The sequence below is a fragment of the Bos grunniens genome, chromosome 6 (assembly GCF_055505025.1).
Source record: "Bos grunniens cultivar Pamir isolate PY7600 chromosome 6, Bosgru_T2T1.0, whole genome shotgun sequence".
Lineage (NCBI taxonomy): Eukaryota > Metazoa > Chordata > Mammalia > Artiodactyla > Bovidae > Bos > Bos grunniens.
The window spans coordinates 3,259,638-3,277,208 of record NC_141170.1 but is presented as its reverse complement, the minus strand read 5'-3'; the positions used below and the strand labels follow the sequence as shown (position 1 = coordinate 3,277,208).

The following is a 17,571-nucleotide window of genomic DNA, read 5'->3' as shown; positions in this document are numbered from 1 at the left end:
TGAGGCATGTTAGTTGGTAGAAGCTTGGCTAACCTCCTCTATGTCCTCCCGGAAAGTCACCCCTAGAGCCCTGCAGTGTGCCCAGCAGCCCACGGCAACCTCAGATGCCCAGGGAAGCCTTATGGGGGAGGCAACGGGGACGCTGCAGCCAGGAGAGAGACGCCCCCGCCTGCCCGGACTCAGATCCCACTCTCACCCGTCCGGGCATTTTGGTCATTTGCAGAAATGTCCCCACCTTGCCTGAACCCAGAGCCACAGGAGATCCTGCAGACTGTGAAGAATGTTCTAGAACAATGCAAGTCCTGCCGGGGCTGCCCCGAGGAACCAGGGTCCCCCGGTATCCACAGGGCGTCCAGTGGTGCAAGCCTGCCAGACACCGAGGAGCCCTTCTTCTGCCTGGACACAGGAGATGACGGGGCCGACCCAGAGGCCCTGGGCTCGCAGCTGCTGTTCCTGGACTCACCGGGATTCCAGGCTGGTTTCCAGGGCCTGTACGACCTCTCCCCGCCCACGCTGAGCGGCGTGTTCGGCGGCTTCACCGACGAGGAGGAGCTGGTCAGGCGGCTGGCTGAGGCCCGTGGGGTGGCCAAAAAAGCTGGGCTGCCCATGGCCCTGGCCAGGCTCTGCTTCCTGCTGGGACGGCTGTGCGTGCGGCAGCTGAAGCTGTCCCAGGCCCGCGTGTACTTCGAGGAAGCCCTGGGGGTGCTCGGGGGCCGCTTCGGGGACCTGGTCCTGGTGGCGGCTGTGTACACCAGCCTGGCCTCAGTCTACCTGCGGCAGAAGAACAAGGAGAAGTGCGCCCAGGTGGTGCCCAAGGCCTTGGCCCTGCTCCTGGGGACGCCCGGCCACGTCGGCAGCTCTGAGGCTGATTCCAGCCTCCTGACCCTGGCCCTGCGGAGGGCCATCAGCAGCCGCAGCCCGCAGGCCGAGGCCCGGGCCTGCTTCTTGCTGGCCAAGCACCATGCCCGCCTCAAGCAGCCGGAGGAGGCCATGCCCTTCCTGGAGAGGCTGCTGCTGCTGCTGCCCGAGGCAGCGGGGACCCCGGGCACCTCCTGGCCCATGGACTGCTATCTGCTGCTGGCAAGCATCTACAGCCAAAGGTGCCTGCCGCACCTGGCGCTGAGCTGCATCAGGGTGGCCTCGCTGCGGGCACAGGGCTCGCTGGGCAGCGCGCTCCGGAGCGCGGCCCTGGTCCTGCAGAACAGCCCGCGGCTCCCCCTCCTGCCCGCCCAGCTTGCTCACTACCTCCGGCGGGCACTGGCCACCCTGGCCTCTGGGTCCGGGCAGGCCCTACATGGCACTGTCTACGCCAGCCTGGCCCAGCTGTACAGCCAGCACGGGTGGCAGGGCAGGGCCATCGCCTTCATGGCTCAGGCCGTGGAGACAGACGCCCGGCTGGGCGGCTGCACTGTCGTGGACCGCCTGGTGGCCCTGGCCTGGCTGCATGTCCTTCACAGGCAGAGCCCGGCAGCCCTGGGCATCCTGGAGTCCCTCCTGGAGGCCGCGGTGGCCACCCCAGACCAAGAGGGTCTGATCACCAACATGATGGCCATTGCACTGAAAAGAACTGGCAGGACCCGGCGAGCGGCCGAGAGCTACTACTGTGCCCTGAGGGTGGCCCGGCGCCTGAGCCGCCCGCAGAACGAGGCGGTGGTCCTGGCCAACTTCGGGGCCCTGTGTCTGCAGGCCGGCGCCGGCGGGCTGGCCCAGCACTACCTCCTGGAGGCCGTGAAGCTCTTCTCGCGGCTGCCCAGCAGGGAGGGCAGCCCGGACTTCACCCGGGTGCTGCTGCGGCTGGGGGACCTGTGCACCCGCAGGGCGCTCGCCCGGCAGGCCAAGTGCTACTACGAGTGGGCCTTCCTGGTTGCTGTGGAGATGGACCATTGGGAGAGTGAGTGTTGGGCAGGGGGCTGCCTGGGGAGCAAGGGCTCTTTGCACTTCTGTTCAGAGCGTCCTGGGGGGTGCAAATCGGAGGCAAGCAGTCGCTTCTCCACCGAGAATGCCAAGTGTTGGGAACCAGCGGGTGCCTTGAGGTGCCCCATGCTGGGTCAGATGTCACCATGGCAACCAGCTCATGCCAGGTTGCCTGGGACCATCCTGCTTTCTGCACTGAAAGTCCCGAGGCCGGGAATCCTGGCAGTCTCGGGCAGACAGGCAGTGGGTGACCCTGGACACAGCCCAGGCCAGGCAGGGGGGCAGCCAAGCCAAAGCGGCCATGTGGGCTTCGCATACCGGGTGCTCTGCTGGCGCTGTATCCTTAGCATCTCCCAACAGCCGGGCACACCAGGCACCTCCCCAGGCCCAGAGCGTGCGGGGAAGCTGCTGCGAGTGGCAGGCGATGGGCGGGGCTCCACCAGCAAACAGGCCCAGGTGGTCCTCACTGGGGGCTGGCGGCCAAGCCACAGGACACAGATGCTCAGGTCACGAGAGCCCCAGAAGCAGGCACTCAGCTTGATGGTGGGGCGGCTCCAGGCCCTAGCTGGTAGGGGGCCGGCTGTTTAGTCTGGGACCCAAGGGAAGAGAAGAATTTAGCCAAGTACGGGAGGGGGCCTGGCAGGAGGCGCAGCAGCCTGTGCAAAGGCCCTGGGGTGAGCGACTGGGCCCTGCGGGGTGTGCCCAGTTCGGAGTGGCTCAGGTGATGAAGGTGAGAGCCTCAGGTGGGAAGCTAGGCAGGGGCCCCAGACCTCAGGCTGTGGTTTGGCATTTTCCTGAGAGCACTGGGGTGCTACTGAGGGATGTGGTTTCTGCTCAGTGAGGCTGGAAGGGGGATCCCCTGGACCTCCAGGAGGGGCCAGGAGCTGGGTCCCCCGACCTGCCCTGCAGCCTTGGGCGGGTGTGGGCCATGGTCACCAAGGGCACTTGGCCCCCCGCTGGCCTCTCAGAAAACTTCTGTGACCCCCACGCCCCCAGCCTAGGCACTAGGGGATTCAGACTTGGGAGTGCAAAGCTGGGGGACCCAGGAGGTCCTCCGGGGGTCAGGGGGTCTGCCCCTCCGCCATATGGAGCAGGGAGGGGACTGAGGGCAGTGCTGACCCCGGGTCACCCAGTCCTTGCGCTGGTTCCATTTTCAGTGCGTTTCACTGGTTTGTGTCTTTCTCGGTTTGTCCCTTTCATCGAGGTCGGCTCATTTGTTGGTGTACGGTCGCTCACAGCTTCCCCTTTTTTCCGCGAGATCCGTGGTGATGTCCCATGTACCCCTCCCAATTCTAGTCCTCTCCGGCTCCCTCCTTCCTTTGCTTGGTCAGTCTGGCTAAAAGTTTGTCACTTTCGTTAACCTTTTCAAAGAACTGTCATTGGTTTCACTGTTGTCTGTGTTTCCATTCTCTACTTTACTGTTTTATCGTCTCCTCTTGAACTTTGATTTTTCCTTTCGTTTGCTTGCCTTGGATCGAGTTAACTTTTTCTAGTTTCTTAAGGGTGAACTTTAGGTTTTTTATCTGAAATTTTTATTCGTTTTTGGTTGTTTATCTTCTAAAATACTTAGCTATTTGATTGAGCCGGTCTTGGTTGCAGCATACAAAATCTTAGTTGGAGCGTGCAGGCTTTAGATCCCTGACCAAGGATTGAACCCAGGTCCCCTGCATTGGGAGTGCAGAATCTTAACCACTGGGCCACCAAGGAAGTCCCCAGTTTCCCTCTTTGACCCACTGGTGATTTGGTGGTGATGCTAAGTCGTGTCTGACTCTTGCGACCAACCCCACGGACTGTAGCCTGCCAGGCTCCTCTGTCCATGGGATTCTCCAGGCAAGAATACTGGAGTGGGTTGCCATTTCCTTCTCCAGGGGATCTTCCGACCCAGGAATCAAACCCGGGTCTCTGCGTTGCAGGCAGATTCTTTACCGACTGAGCAACAAGGGAAGCCCAGTGATTTAGGAATGTGCTATTCATTTCTACAGATACGTGAATATTCCAAACTCCTTTGTGTTACTGATTTCTTACTTCATTCATTGCTCCTGGAAGATATGCCTCGTATGCTTTTGACCCTTTTATGCTTACTGAAGATGGTTCTGAGAGGCAGCCTCTAGTCTGTCCTGGAGAATGTCCCATGGGCACGTGGAGGATGTTGTGTTCTGCTGTCGTTGGGGGTGTGCTCTGCGCTCTGTTAGGTCTGGTTGGTTTGTGGTGTCATCAGGTCTTCTCTTGGCTTGTTCACCGCCGGGTCATTTTCAGTAGTGTAAGTTCCCAGTTGTTTCCATTCCTCTGGCTTTAGAACAGGCGAGTAAGGCTGTGGGCTTGGAGCCCGGCTTCACGAAGGAGCATCGACTGTGGAATGCAGGAGCCGGATTTGAATCCCGTCTCCACCGCATGTCTTTTGCTCCAGCTTTGGACTCAGCTTACTTGTCTGCCTTGTCGAGGCTGCAAAGAGTCGGACACGACTGAGCAGCTGAGCATGCTCGCATGCAGCCCCTGTCTGTCTGGGAGGAGCTTTGTGAAGCAGAAACATGTCCCGGTCCATCAGGGGAGCCCAGTCGGGACCACCCAGCCTGGGAGTTCTCCAGTGACCAGCACTGTCCCTTGAGCACCTGTGACGTGCCCTGCCTGGCCCCGTCACGGCTGCTGGCCGGCTGTGTGACCTCGAGCCGGACACCCAGCCTGTCCCCACATGGAGCGACCCCAGCTCACAGACGCGGGCACGCTTCAGGGGCCGCAGCCCCTCGAAGGCCGCTGCAGAGCCTGACAGGGCCTCTCCCTCCGTCTCCCGCCAGGCCAGCTGCTCGCCGTCCAGCGGCTCTGCCACTTCTACAGTGCGGTTGTGCCCAACGAGGCCCGCTGCGTCGTCTACCACGAGTTTCAGCTCTCTCTGGCCCGCAGAGTGAACGACAAGGTGCTGGAGGGGCAGCTCCTGGAGACCATTAGCCAGCTCTACCTGTCCCTGGGCACCGAGCGGTGAGGGCCGGCCCCGGGCGGGAGGGTGCGGACGCCGTCCCAGGACAGCCCTCTGTCCTTGTGGCGGCGGGCGCCAAGCCAGCAAGCTCTGTCTTGTCCCCAAGGGCGGGGGTGAAGCATGTGTTTCTGAGTCATCCTCCCTGCCATGGTAGCTTCTGGAAGCTGGCCCCAGCCTGCCCTGAGTGTTCTCCCGCTGGCCCAGTGCTAGGCCACGTAATCTGGTCTCGTTTGTCCCCTCACGTGTGAGGACAGGGACCGTGTGTGCCTGGAGGGTCCTAGTCCACAGGAGACAGTGACTGCCCCACTTGCTTCCCCGGAGCAGGGTTTCGGGGTCACCTGTGAAGCCCACCCAGAGCGTCCTGACCGAGGGTGGGGAACAGATGGCTGGACCACACAGCTCGCAGGCTGGCGGAGTCCCATAACACCCCATCCAGCGTGGGGGCTCCTTGAGAGCAGAGAAGGGGCTGGATTCCCTGGACTCAGGAGGGACGCCTCTTACCCTGGGGCTTCAGTTTCACAGCAGGACCAGTGGGCCCACAACCTTGACCAAGGCTCCTCCAAGTGGGGTCCCGGGGTCAGCAGGTCCCCGTCACCTGGGTGCTGGTTGGAGATGTGCGTTGCTAGGCTTCCCAGGGGGCTCAGCGGTAAAGAACCCGCTTGCCAATGCAGGAGATGCAAGAGACGCAGGTTCGATCCCTGGGTCAGGAAGATCCCCTGGAGAAGGGCATGGCAACCCACTCCAATATTCTTGCCTGGAGAATTCCGTGGACAGAGGAGCCTGGTGGGCTACAGTCCGCAGGTTTACAAAAAGCGGGACACGACTGAGCACACACGCGTGGCAGGCCTCAGCCTGGACCTCCTGAGCCAGCAGCTCCGAGAGCCAGGCCCTGCCATCTGTGTCTGACCAGCCCCCTGGGTGGTTCTGATGCTCCATCCATGTCAGAACCCCTGGCCTGGATGGGCTCTACATTTCTGCCCAGGGGCCATGATCCCTGCTGTGTCTGGAGGTGACGTGGGCCTGTGTGTGTGGAGGTGGGGCAGAGACGAATCGCTCACTCCTTAAGGCCTCACGGCCACCTGCTTCCCTCCGGAAGACCTCCTCACCTTTGCTGGACGAGGGCCGTGTGTTGCCCTGGTCTCCAGTCAGCCTGGACACGCAGGCTCTGGCCCCCTGATGCCCCAGGTCCAGGGTGGCCAGACGGGCCCCCGGGAAGAGCCCGGTCCCCTCCACGCAGGGGGGCGGCCGGCCCGGGAGGCCGGCTCTGAGCACCCACCTCTATCTAACCCCAGAGCCTACAGGTCCGCCCTGGAGTACACCAAGCGCAGCCTGGGGGTTTTCATCGACCTGCTGAAAAAGGACAAGGAGGCGCACGCCTGGCTGCAGGCGGGGAAGATCTACTACGTGCTACGGCAGAGCGAGCTGGTGGACCTGTACATCCAGGCGGCGCAGAACGCCGCCCTGTACACAGGGGACCCCGGCCTGGGGCTGCAGCTCTTCGAGGAGGCCGGAGACATCTTCTTCAACGGGACCTGGGATCGCGAGAAAGCGGTGTCATTCTACCGGGTGAGCGCCGCCGCGCCCCGTGGGTCCAGGCGAGTGGGCTTCAGGGGCGACCCTCCTGGGGGGCAGGACCTCCCCACCTCGTACACAGGCTTAGCTTCCGGGTGGTTTGGTCAGGGACCGTCCCAACCCCCAGCCCCAGCCTGGGCGGGACAGAGCCACACAACCCTGTGAGGCAGGGCCTGCCCGCATTCTACAGAGCAGGAAAGCAGCTCAGAGAGGCGCAGGGGCAGGTCCAAGGGCACACAGCGCAGCAGATGCAGGGCCGCCGGACCGGGCTCACGTCTGCACGTGCCTCCTGGGGAGGGAGGCGTCTCCGCCTCTGTCTGACCAGCTCGCATGAGGCTGGGCCCCAGGGTACAGATCAAAGCAGCCTCTTTGGTGCCCAGGGCATGTTGGACCCTCTGGCCAGGCCCCCTGCACCCAGGAGGAGCAAGGCTGGTCTAAGGGCGTGCAGTGCAGCCTGACGGGCAAGGCTCACACCCCTTGCTCACGCCCCAGGGCCCCGGGTCTGGCACACTGCTGCGGGCTGATGGTGTGGGGTGGAGGGGAGGGTTTCCCGGGTGGCGTTAGTGGTACCGCACCCGCCTCCCAGTGCCAGTGCAGGAGACGTAGGAGACGCGGGTTCACTCCCTGGGCCAGGAGGATCCCCTGGAGGAGGGCACGGCAACCCACTCCAGTATTCTCGCCTGGAGAATCCCATGGACAGAGGAGCCTGGCGGGCTACAGTCCAGGGAGTCACAAAAGAGTCAGACATGCCTGAAGCAACCTAGCACGCGAGGCTCCAGGGGGTTCATGGGGGCAGAACTGGGGGCCCTCAGGACGGCACGAGCCTGGCTGCCTGTTGTGGGAGGAGGAGGCCTGACCTGCCTCTGTCCCCTCAGGACCGGGCACTGCCCCTGGCGGTGTCCACGGGGAGCCGGGAGGCCGAGCTGCGGCTGTGCAACAAGCTGTCCGCGCTGCTGGCTGAGACAGAGACGCCCCAGGAGGGCCTGGAGTTCGCCCACACGGCCCTGGCACTCAGCCTCACCCTGGGTGAGCTCCACACCCCGCCCCGAGGGCCCCCCACCCCTGAGGTCTGGGCAGGGCGTGAGTTGCCCGGGCCCGCAGGCTCCTCTCCCCCGCCCCGGGCCAGGCTGCTGAGAACCTGTCCTGCCCCGCCTGAGCATCGTCAGTTCTGTGCCCCCGCCCTGCCCCTACCTTGCTGGCCAAGGGGCCGGCCGGGGCGCCCTGCACCACGGACATTCAGGGACCTGCCAGGCAGGGCCACCCGGTGCCTTTCTGCCTGCTGTGCCCTCCAGGCCTCCCCTCCTCGCTGGCCCCGGGCCCCACTGCTCTCTGCCGGCCAAAACCCGTCCTCCTCTCCGGGGGCCTGTCCCTCCATGCCCGGCTCTTCTAGGCCGTCTGTCTTCCCCGAGGCAAGGAGCCCGACAGGGCCGAGCACACAGTAGGTGGGCCCCTGGGGGGCCTTCACCTGCAGAGCTCACCCTGGAAGGGGGAGGATTTTGCAGGCAGCGTCATCTGGTGACTTCCCACCAAGGATGGGGTGGAGGGCGGCTGAGGATACAGCAGGGAGGCCCAAGGTCGTGTCTGCCGGGGCACAAACTGCAGGGCTTCTGCGTTCTCCCGGTCAGAACAGTAAGCAAAGCTCCCTGTCCAGGGGACTCTGTGCAGGCCTGGGCTGGGGGGTGTCCTGCTCCACGACTTTGCCACATCCCCGAGGTGCCAGGAGAGCGGGCATCAAGAGGTGCCCCTTAAAGACGGGAAAAGGAGAGCATGGCAGCCCACTCCAGTCTCCTTGCCTGGAGGATCCCGTGGACAGAGGAGCCTGGTGGGCTGCAGTCCCTGGGGCCGCAGAGTCGGACCCAACTGAAGCAACTTAGCACGAATGGGACGTCGGTCTGGGGGTGGGAGGGGACTGGCCGGGGCTGTGAGACGGCATCCGCCCCCTCGGCATCCCCAGGGGACCAGCTGAGCCAGCGGGTGGCCTGCCACCGGCTGGCCGCCCTGCACCAGCGGCTGGGCCACGGCGAGCTGGCCGAGCACTTCTACCTCAAGGCGCTGTCGCTCTGCACCTCGCCGCTGGAGTTCGACGAGGAGACCCTGTACTACGTGAAGGTGTACCTGGCGCTTGGCAACATCATCTTCTACGACCTCAAGGTTGAGAGGGGTGCGGGCAGGGCTGGGTGCGGGGCGTGGGGGCCGTCGCCCGGCTCTTGGTGCGAGGGAGGCATCGCGGTCCTTTTCCTCGAGTCCTGGGGGTCTCCCCAGAGCTCTGGGCCCCGCTGTGAGCTGCTGGCGAGGCCAGTGGACACCGTCCTTGCTTCCAGGCGGGTCAGGCCTTGCCCTCAAGAGCTCAGGGTTGGTGGGGGAAGCTGCCACTGGGTAAAGGGCAAAATGAGTGTAGGTGGGTGGCAGGGGGCTTCTGGATGGGGTGACTGCAAGGCTGGGTCTTGCCTGTCCACCAGGAGTGAGCCACAAAAAATGTAGGAGGTGGATAAAGACCTTCCTAGGGTGGGGGAAAGTGAAAGTGAGAACGTGAAATAACAGTCCTTTCCAGTTCTTTGGGATCCCCTGAACTACTCCAGGCCAGAATACTGGAGTGGGTGCCTTTCCCTTCACCAGGGGATCTTCCCAATCCAGGGATCAAACCCAGGTCTCCGCGTGGCAGGCGGCTTCTTCACCAGCTGAGCCACGGGGGGAAATGGCACCATTATTCCCAGAGACCATGTTGCAAGGTGGGCTTCCCGGGTGGCGCTAGAGGGAAAGAACCACCTGCCAGTGCAGGAGACAATAGGAGATTCGGGTTCGATCCCTGGGTCGGGAAGATCTCCTGGAGGAGGGCATGGCAACCCACTCCGGTATTCTTGCCTGGAGGATCCTCACGGACAGAGCTGCCTGGCGGGCTCGCAGCCCACGGGGTTGCAACTAACACTTTCATTTTCAGGGTGCAAGGCACAGCCCACACCCTGACACCTCCTCCAGGAAGGCTGCCAGTCTGTGGAAAGGAAAGGAGGCTTCCCTTTCCTCCTTCCTGGAATCCTCATATCACCTGGATTGGGGGAGAGGGCATGTCCTCTTTATCATCTCACTGCACAGAGAGGGAAACCGGGGCTGGGGTGGGGCGTGACTTGCCCCAGGATTTACAGCAGGAACACCCAGCACCCTGGCTGAGCCCCTGCCCTGTCGGAGCTGCAGTGGTGGGAGCTGGGGCCACTTTTCCATTCGTCTGTGAATCCTGCGGTGGATGAGACAAGGGCCCGGGGATGTCTCCTTATTGCCCCTTCCCCCCTCCCCATACAGGCAGACATCACCCCTACTCTGGGTCTAGCCCTGCCTCTGCACGGCATCCCTGATCTGTGTGGGTTGAGAAGTGAGGGTGCCCCAGCCCGGGGCTGAGTTCTCCCCGTCCCCCTCCCCAACTAGCGGCAGCTAGGAGCTGGAGTGGCCCTGGAAGACCCCCTACTGCCCACGGGTAACCCCCAGCCCCCTGACTAGGCGGGCCTGACTGCACTGGCGCCACCTGCTGGCCATAAGTCATCCCTACAGCCACTGCTATGTCCAGTGCTGGGGGATTCCATGGGCAGTGGTGCCCTGCAGCTGAGCCCTCCCCCCGAGACCCAGGCCCCGAGCTGCTCAGGATTTGTGTGGTTCGCTCTTCAACTGCTTTGCTGAAGCAGGAGCTGGTGCCCTCACAGGGCAGGGAGGGGACTAGGCTAGGCATGGGCAGCTGATTAGGGCAGAATGAGGGGCAGTGGGCCGGGGCTTCAGTGATGGGGACCCTGCGGCCCTGTGCAGAAAGGGGGGCCTTGGGGCTCTGCCCTGGAGGTGGGGGCTGCTGGGGCATCTTCACCGACCGACTCTCTAGCCCGTGCGTGTTGTGTCATAGCAGAAGGAGCAAGACTTGGACGAGGAAAGACGTGGGTGTGAATCCTGGACCTGCCACCCACTAGCTTCTACACACATGTGCACACGTGCACAGGAATACACACGCCGCCCCCTCCGCCACCCACTCTGGCCAGCTCCTTCCATTTAGTTGGGATGCCGCCTCCTCCAGGAAGCCCTCTGCTCCCACCCCAGGCTGAGTGAGGTGCTTCCCAGGCTCCCACAAGCTGCCAAGCTTCCCTGTGCTTCAGGCCAGTCGCACCTGGTGGGTGCTGTTGCCCAGAGTCAGCTGTGTTTGGCTCCCTGCCCTCTCCCCCGAGCGTGCGCGCACACACACACACACACACACAGGGTCCCCCTGCCTGGCCAGGGGACAGTGACTGCTCCACATGCCTGCTTCCGTTGTCCTCTGGGTCCTTGCTCTGTGTGAGGGTCAGTGACGAACCAAGGCTGGCGACTTTGTCCTCTGTCCTGGGGAGCCCCTGTGAGCAGGAGGGGACGGGCAGGCTTGGGCTTAGTGCCGGCCCTCGGGGGACCTCCAGGGGAGACGTGGAGACTGGGGTGGGAGGCAGAGTTGGCAGGGGTGAGGGGACGTGGGACACCCCAGCCTGGGGACAGTGCGTCCAGGGCAAAGATGCGTCTGAACTGGGAGCCCATGTCCTGCGGGGTAGGGGGGGCGGGTCACGCCCCCTCAGGGTGGCGGGATATTCTGAGAGGTGACGCCTGTGAGCCGCTTCGCACCGGGCCTGGTGCAAAAGGCCGGGTATGTTGGCATTAGCGTGGATCTGGGCTTCAGGGGTCAAGCCAGGCCACCCTGGACCACATGGCCCTGCAGGGACCTCTCAGACCCCAGCCTCCCAGACCTCAGCTCAGCCCAAGGGGAAGCCACGGATTATCTTCCAGAGGCCCCGGGGGTGAGCAGGAAAGAGGCTTCCAGGAGGAGGGGACCAGGTCCTACAAGGTCCGAGGCCCCGGCTCCAGGGTCAAGGCGGGGAGCAGGGACCAGGGCTCCCAGGGCCACCGGGACAGCAGTCCAGGCCCCCGTAGATGGCCAGTTGGTTTCAGGCAGCCCTGGGCGGAACAGGGGGCTCCTCCCTGGGAGAAACACGCAGGGCCCGTCCAGAGGCGCCAAAGCTGGCCCGTCTGGGGCGAGCAAGTGTCCTGCCCGCCTGGAGCGCTGTTGCAGGCCAGCCCTGGAGCTGCCCTGGCCTGGGGGCCTAGCCCAGGGAGAAGCTCCCCCGAGGTCCCCTTCCCTGGTGCGGTGCTGTCCCCTCGGTTGACTCGCCATCTGCCTCCAGGACCCGCTGGACGCGGCCGGGTACTACCAGCTGGCGCTGGCGGCGGCCATGGGCCTGGGCAGCAAGCGGGCCCAGATGAAGCTGTGCGCGCGCCTGGCCTCCATCTACCACCACTCCCTGCTCGACCGCGAGACGTCCCTGTTCTTCTACCAGAAGGCGCGGACCTTCGCCACGGAGCTCAGCGTCCGCCGGGGCCGCCTGGCCCCCGGGCCCCCGTCCTGAGCCCAGTGCTTGCAGGCACGGCCCCCGGCTGGCCCAGGGTCTCAGGGGCTGGCTTCCTGGGAAAGGGACGCATGCAGTCAAGGGGAAAGCAGCAATAAATGTGTTTTTGTAGAGAGCCCTCTGGAGTCCCCAGGCTCCCCCGTCCCGGGACTGCCTCCTGGGGAGTGTGCGGGGATCAGGCCCCGTCCCCGGGGGGCCGTTCCGCTGCTGCACCCCATCCTTGGGTGTGGGCGGGTAGGACTGGGGGTCCAGTCGTCCCAGGCCAGGTCCCCCCAGCCGGTCAGCTGCGGGTCGTGGGGTTCCCTGGGCACCTTCTCCCTCCCCTATACCCTCACCGAGTGTCCAGCGCTGGGGCCTCTCTGCTTGGAATGCTCGAAGCACACTTCGAGGTCAGGACTGTTTGTCTCCTGATGAACGGCTGAAGAAACGGAGGCACAGAGAGGTTAGGTGCGTTGCCCGCAGTCACACAGCAGGTAGGAAGGGGCAGAGAGCCAGAGGCCAGTGCACTCAGCCCTGCGCCAGCCTGCCAGCCTGCCTCACATCAGGTGCCCCGTTAGGACCTGAGGGCAGGGACCTACCCCAAACATCTCTGCCCCTCGTCTGTCACGGAGACAGGAGAAGGGATTCCAAATATTCCCCCACCTGGGTGTCCTCTGGCCCAGCCTGGCCAGTCCCACCTGCAGCTTCTGGTCAGCCGTCGGGACACACGGTGGCAGGGCCTCCAGCCCAAGTGACAGCCACTGGGTGCTGAGTGTAGTTGAAGGCTTATCTGGACCGCCTACCCCAGCCCTGCCCCCTCTCCCGTCCCTCCCCGCGGCCCGCCGAGGGCTGGGAATTCAGGCAGGGCTGAAACCGGCTCCTGACCCACAGACGGGGTGCTGAGGCTCGGAGGCTGTGGGCAGCCCCACGGCGCCCTTCTGAGATTCTCTTTTGATGACATGAAATGAGCGTCGTGTGTGTGCCCATGTGTGTGCTTAGTCGCTCAGTCATGCCCGACTTTGCAGTCCCGTGGACCTCTCGTAGCCCTCCAGGCTCTTCTGTCCATGGGATTCTCCAGGCAAAAACACTGGAGTGGGCTCCAGGGATCAAACCCAGGCCTTCTGCACTGAAGGCAGATTCTTCGCTATCTGAGCTGCCAGGGAAGCCCACACATCACGTAAAACCTACCATTAAAAGTGAATAATTCAGTGGTATATGGTACACCTGCAATGCTGTGAAACCACCACTCTGGCTAGTTCCAACATCTCTGTGTCCCCAAAGAAGCCTCCTGGACCACCGAGCAGTCATGGCCCCTCCCATCCCTCTCCCCAGGACCCTCATTAACAGAAGGAAACAGAGTCAGGAGACCCCTGGTTTGTTTCTGCACCCAGGAGGCGGAGCCTGGAAGGCCCAGAGTCGGGGGGAGGTGGGCAGGGGCGCTCCACCATTCTCTGGTCCTGGGGTCCAGACCCCTGAGCCCCAAAGTCCTCTCTCTGCTTAGACATGCCTGTATGGCTACCCCCGACCGCCCAGGCCTCTACCGCCAGGGGACAGCAGAGAACTCTCCAGAAGCGGCAGGTCCCAGCAGCAGGGCCAACAGACTTCCCTGTAACCCTGACCCTGGGCTGCCTTCTCTGAGGGCTGGGTGGGTGCGCACAGCGGGCGGAGGCCGCACTGTAATTGAAAACACGAAGACGTGACGGCCCGTGCTGGAGGCGGCGGGAAGCCCCATTGCGGTGACCCCAGGGTTACAGCGCTCTGAGATCACGGGCTCGCTGGGCAGCTGCCCGGCCGGGCCTGCAGCCGCGCGGTGACCCCAGGGTTACAGCGCTCTGAGGTCACGGGCTCGCTGGGCAGCTGCCCGGCCGGGCCTGCAGCCACGCGGGGTGGGGCCCAGGTCACTCCTGGTCCACCACCTGCCTCGGAACCTGCGGGTCTCTGGCCGTCCAGGAGCAGTTAGGTTTCCGCCACTCCCATCTGGGGTCCCAGCCCCACGACCCAGGCCCCCGGGGGGCTCGGGCAGCCCAGGACCCCTTGCTCTAGGGCGGCAGACCTGGAGGTCCAGGTGAGGCCCAGTCGTCCAACCTGTGGGTTCAAATCCCAGCTTCTCACGTAGAGGCTGTGGGGCTTCGGGCGAGAAGCTTTACTTCTCAGAGTCCCAGTCTGGTCGCAACTAAGACACAGCTGATGATCGCTGCGTCTAGGGTTGACGTGAGGATTTGAGATGCCGAGGGCTCAGCTCAGAGCCGGGGCTAATAGTGGCCTGTTTCCTATTAATGGTGATGATTGCCAAGGGCCGAGCTCCAGCAACCGCAGGCTACAGAACCCGGATCCAGAACCTGAGTCACTCTGATCAAATCGCCCAGCCTCTCAGACCCTCAGTCTCTTCTTCATCTGTAACCAAAACCAAACTCCACACCAGGGTCCTGAGCGTGACGAGAAGCTGTGTACCAGCATGGAGCAGGCACACACCACAGGGCCGCCAGCCCCCACGCCCAGCCCCCATTGGTGGCCGAGGCATGGAGCAGGCAGGTGGAGGCCAGCGTTTGGCTGCCGTGGGCCCCGGCCGACTCGGCTCCAGTCCTGCTCTGCTGCTGCAGTGGCCAGGGCCCCGGCAAGCAAGGCCCCCACCTCCTCTTTCACCAAGGTGGTGGGTGTGAGACAGGTGTGCATCCAGCACAGGGACATACAGCCCAGGGGCCCTGCCAAGCCAGTGTCTCCACTGGGTGCATCCAGGCACCTTCTCACTTGGGTTCACTGTGCACCTGCTGTGTGGGCATCTCCTGTGCAAACTCAATGACCCCTGCGGGCCAGGCATGGGCTGAGCCACAAGTGGCCCCTCCTGGAGGAGCCCCTGGGGTTGAGGATAAAATCACACTCCCTGCGGGGGGTCCCTGAAGGCTCTCCCACACACCTTCCCAAACAGAGAAGGAGAGCAACCTGCCCAGGGTCGCACAGCACCCTTCCTGACCGCAAGGCCCGGGGGCTCCCCACCAGCGTGCTGTCTCCACACCCAGAGGGAAGGCAGAATTCTAAAATAGCCAATATAACCCCCCTCCTGAGTTAAACTGAGAATGTGATGGGGTTTCCCTCCCTTAGTTAGTTTGGTGGTAGTGGTGGTGGTTTAGCCGCTAAGTCGTTTCCAACTCGCGACCCCATGGACTGTAGCCTGACAGACTCCTCTGTCCATGGGATTCTCCAGGCAAGAGCACTGGGGTATGTTGCCATTTCCTTCTCATTAGTTAGGTTATATATGTGCAAAGGTGAAGGTTTTGCAGATGTAATTAAGGTCTCTAATCGGTTGACTGAGTTTCTCAAACAAGCTGGGCCTGACCTATTCGGGTGAGTCCTTTATAAGTGGGCCCCACCTTCCCTGCAGAGAGCTGTGTGCTGCAGAAAGGATCTACCAGCTTGAAGAATGCCATGGAGCAAATTTCCTATGGAGGGGGCCACGAGGTGAGGAGCTGACCGGCTCCCAGCTGGCAGCCCTCCAGGGTATGGGGACCTCCCTCCTGCTCCATAAAGAGATGCATTTTGCCAACGACCACATGGCCTGGAAGGGGCTCCTGATTCTCAGATGAGATCACAGCCCAGATTGATGAGATTCTGCTGAGACCCCAAGCAGAGAACTGACCACAGAAACTGTGAGATGAGAAGCAGGCGTGTTTTGAGCCACTGTGCTTGTGATCACTCGTTACAAAACACAGATAACAAATACTGAGGCTGAGACCCAGGTGTGCCTGCAACCTGGAGCCCCGCCTGAAAGGACCCACATCCAGCAACACACCAGCTCCCCTCCCCAGAGACCTCCATCCTCACCTGCCCACTGCCCACACTCTCCAGGCTCTACAAGTCCACACATGAGGCCTTGAGGCTCAGCTCCTAACACCAGGAGCTGAGGACAGAGGGAGACAGGGAAGCCTGGGTATCGGGACCCCAGGCTCTCAGCCGCCCTTCTGCAAGGCTGAGGCCCCCGGGCAGCGTAGACTTCAGGGCCTCCCTTGTGGAGCAGAGGGCAGCCTTCCAGGTGGGCCTGGGTCTATGGGGATGCCGCGGGGCACGACTCCCCCCAACCCAGGGCAGTCACTTCTGGCTGAAGCAGGGCCCTTGCTCACCCCGGGGCTGTGCTCAACAATTTCACAATTGTTGGGCTGGGTTAGCCCTGAATCCTGGGAAGGGGGAGTGCAGGGTAAGGGTGTCTCCAGGAGACAGGGGCGTCCATGCTGGAACACACAGAAGGGGTGGGTTCCACGTCTCTGATGGCTCCGGGGAGCCCCATGTGCAGGGTGAGGGGACCTCTCCAGGGATCAGTCGATCTGGGGAGGCTGTGAGGCTGGGGGAGGGCAGGGCTGGGATTCCAGAGGAGGGAGAAACAGCCCTTACAACACTGAACGCTGACGTCTGGGGCTCCGGCAGGCCCGCCCCTCAGAGGGGGGCAGCGGGAGTGGCAGGTCCACTCGCCAGGCCTGGGATGGACCCAGGAGCAGGGCCCCCTGCCCTCCACCCCGTGGGGCGGCCCCTGCCCGCCTCCTGCGCCCCACATCCTACATCTCGCCTGAGCCAGCTGCTGCCACTCAGACTGGCAGCCTCCTCGAGGCTGGCAGGGAGGGACCCGGTGGAGTGTGGTCACGGTCACACACGGCAGGCTTCACTGTCCAGCAAGAGCTGACACGCCCGTTCCTGACACGGCCTGGATCCTGGAGCCAAAGGGGAAGATGGGCGGGCCTGGAAGTCTGCTCCCCTGGATGCGCCCCGTGGGCCCTGCCTGGAACAGGGCGGCTGATGCGGAAGGGCCCCTCCGTGCCTGGATGGGCCCTGGCTGGAAGGAGGCCGGGGCGCCCTGAACTCAGCTGCCCCACCGCGACCCTCCACCAGCCTCCACGTCTCGCTGGGTCCCTGGCCAACGCCACGGGGCAGAGCAGACGAGACCCCCAGAACCACCTCAGTGGGTGCAGTGGATGCATTCTGCGTCCTGACACCCGACCCGTGATGAGCCCTCTCACAGATGAGGAGCAGACCCCCAACCTGGCGAGGGTCTCCACCATATCCAGTGGAGCCTGAGATGTGGTCCCCGAAGGTCAAGGGTGTGGCCGGGCGGCCCCCACCGCCCCTTCTCGTCAACATTGCAGTGAAGGTCCCAGAAAATGCAGCAAACAAAGGAAAAAGAAAGAGGTTGTTAAAGAAGGAACAAACGGACATTATTCACCGATGACGATGGTGGTTTACATAGAAGACCCCAAGAGAGGCTCAGACGGCTTTGGAATTAACAAGAAGCCAAGTCTGCAGGGAAAAGCGTGAGCCGAAGTCCACTCTGTTCCCGCAGACCAGCACCCATGAGCTGGGAAACGCTCTGAAAAGCCATGCGATTCGGAGTCCTTGCCCCGCCAGATTCCATGGTTTGTTATGAATACAAAGTCATTTCATGGATGCACGTGTGTGTGTGTGCGCACACATGTATGTGTGTGTACATGCGTGCATGTATGCGTGTAGTCGTGTGTGCGTGTGTGTGTGTATTTTCTCAGTCATGTTCAACTCTGCGACCCCATGGACTGTGGCCCACCAGCCGCCTCTGTCCATGGGATTTCCCAGGCAAGAACACTGGAGAGGGTTGCCATTTCCTTCTTCAGGGGATCTTCCTGACCCAAGGATCAAACCTACATCTCCTGCACTGGCAGGCAAATTCTTCACCACTGAGCCACCTGGGAAGACCCATTTCATGGATACAGGACAGGAATAAAT

General features: G+C 62.9%; 1 protein-coding gene across 8 annotated transcripts in view; it reads left to right on the top strand.

Moving 5' to 3' along the window:
- The window catches only part of SH3TC1 (SH3 domain and tetratricopeptide repeats 1), a 62,765-nt gene extending 50,797 nt beyond the window's left edge, over positions 1 to 11,968 (top strand). For 7 of the 8 annotated variants that reach the window (XM_086407432.1, XM_086407431.1, XM_086407433.1 and 4 more), the window contains 6 exons: positions 224 to 1,891; positions 4,707 to 4,887; positions 6,178 to 6,451; positions 7,333 to 7,483; positions 8,412 to 8,608; positions 11,632 to 11,968. In XM_086407432.1, coding sequence (XP_086263558.1) covers positions 224 to 1,891; positions 4,707 to 4,887; positions 6,178 to 6,451; positions 7,333 to 7,483; positions 8,412 to 8,608; positions 11,632 to 11,853 — 2,693 coding nt within the window. In that variant the 3' untranslated portion in view covers positions 11,854 to 11,968. The remainder of the gene's footprint in view (positions 1 to 223; positions 1,892 to 4,706; positions 4,888 to 6,177; positions 6,452 to 7,332; positions 7,484 to 8,411; positions 8,609 to 11,631) is intronic. The other variant, XR_015166070.1, reaches the window with a different exon arrangement.
- Positions 11,969 to 17,571: the final 5,603 nt, after the last annotated feature.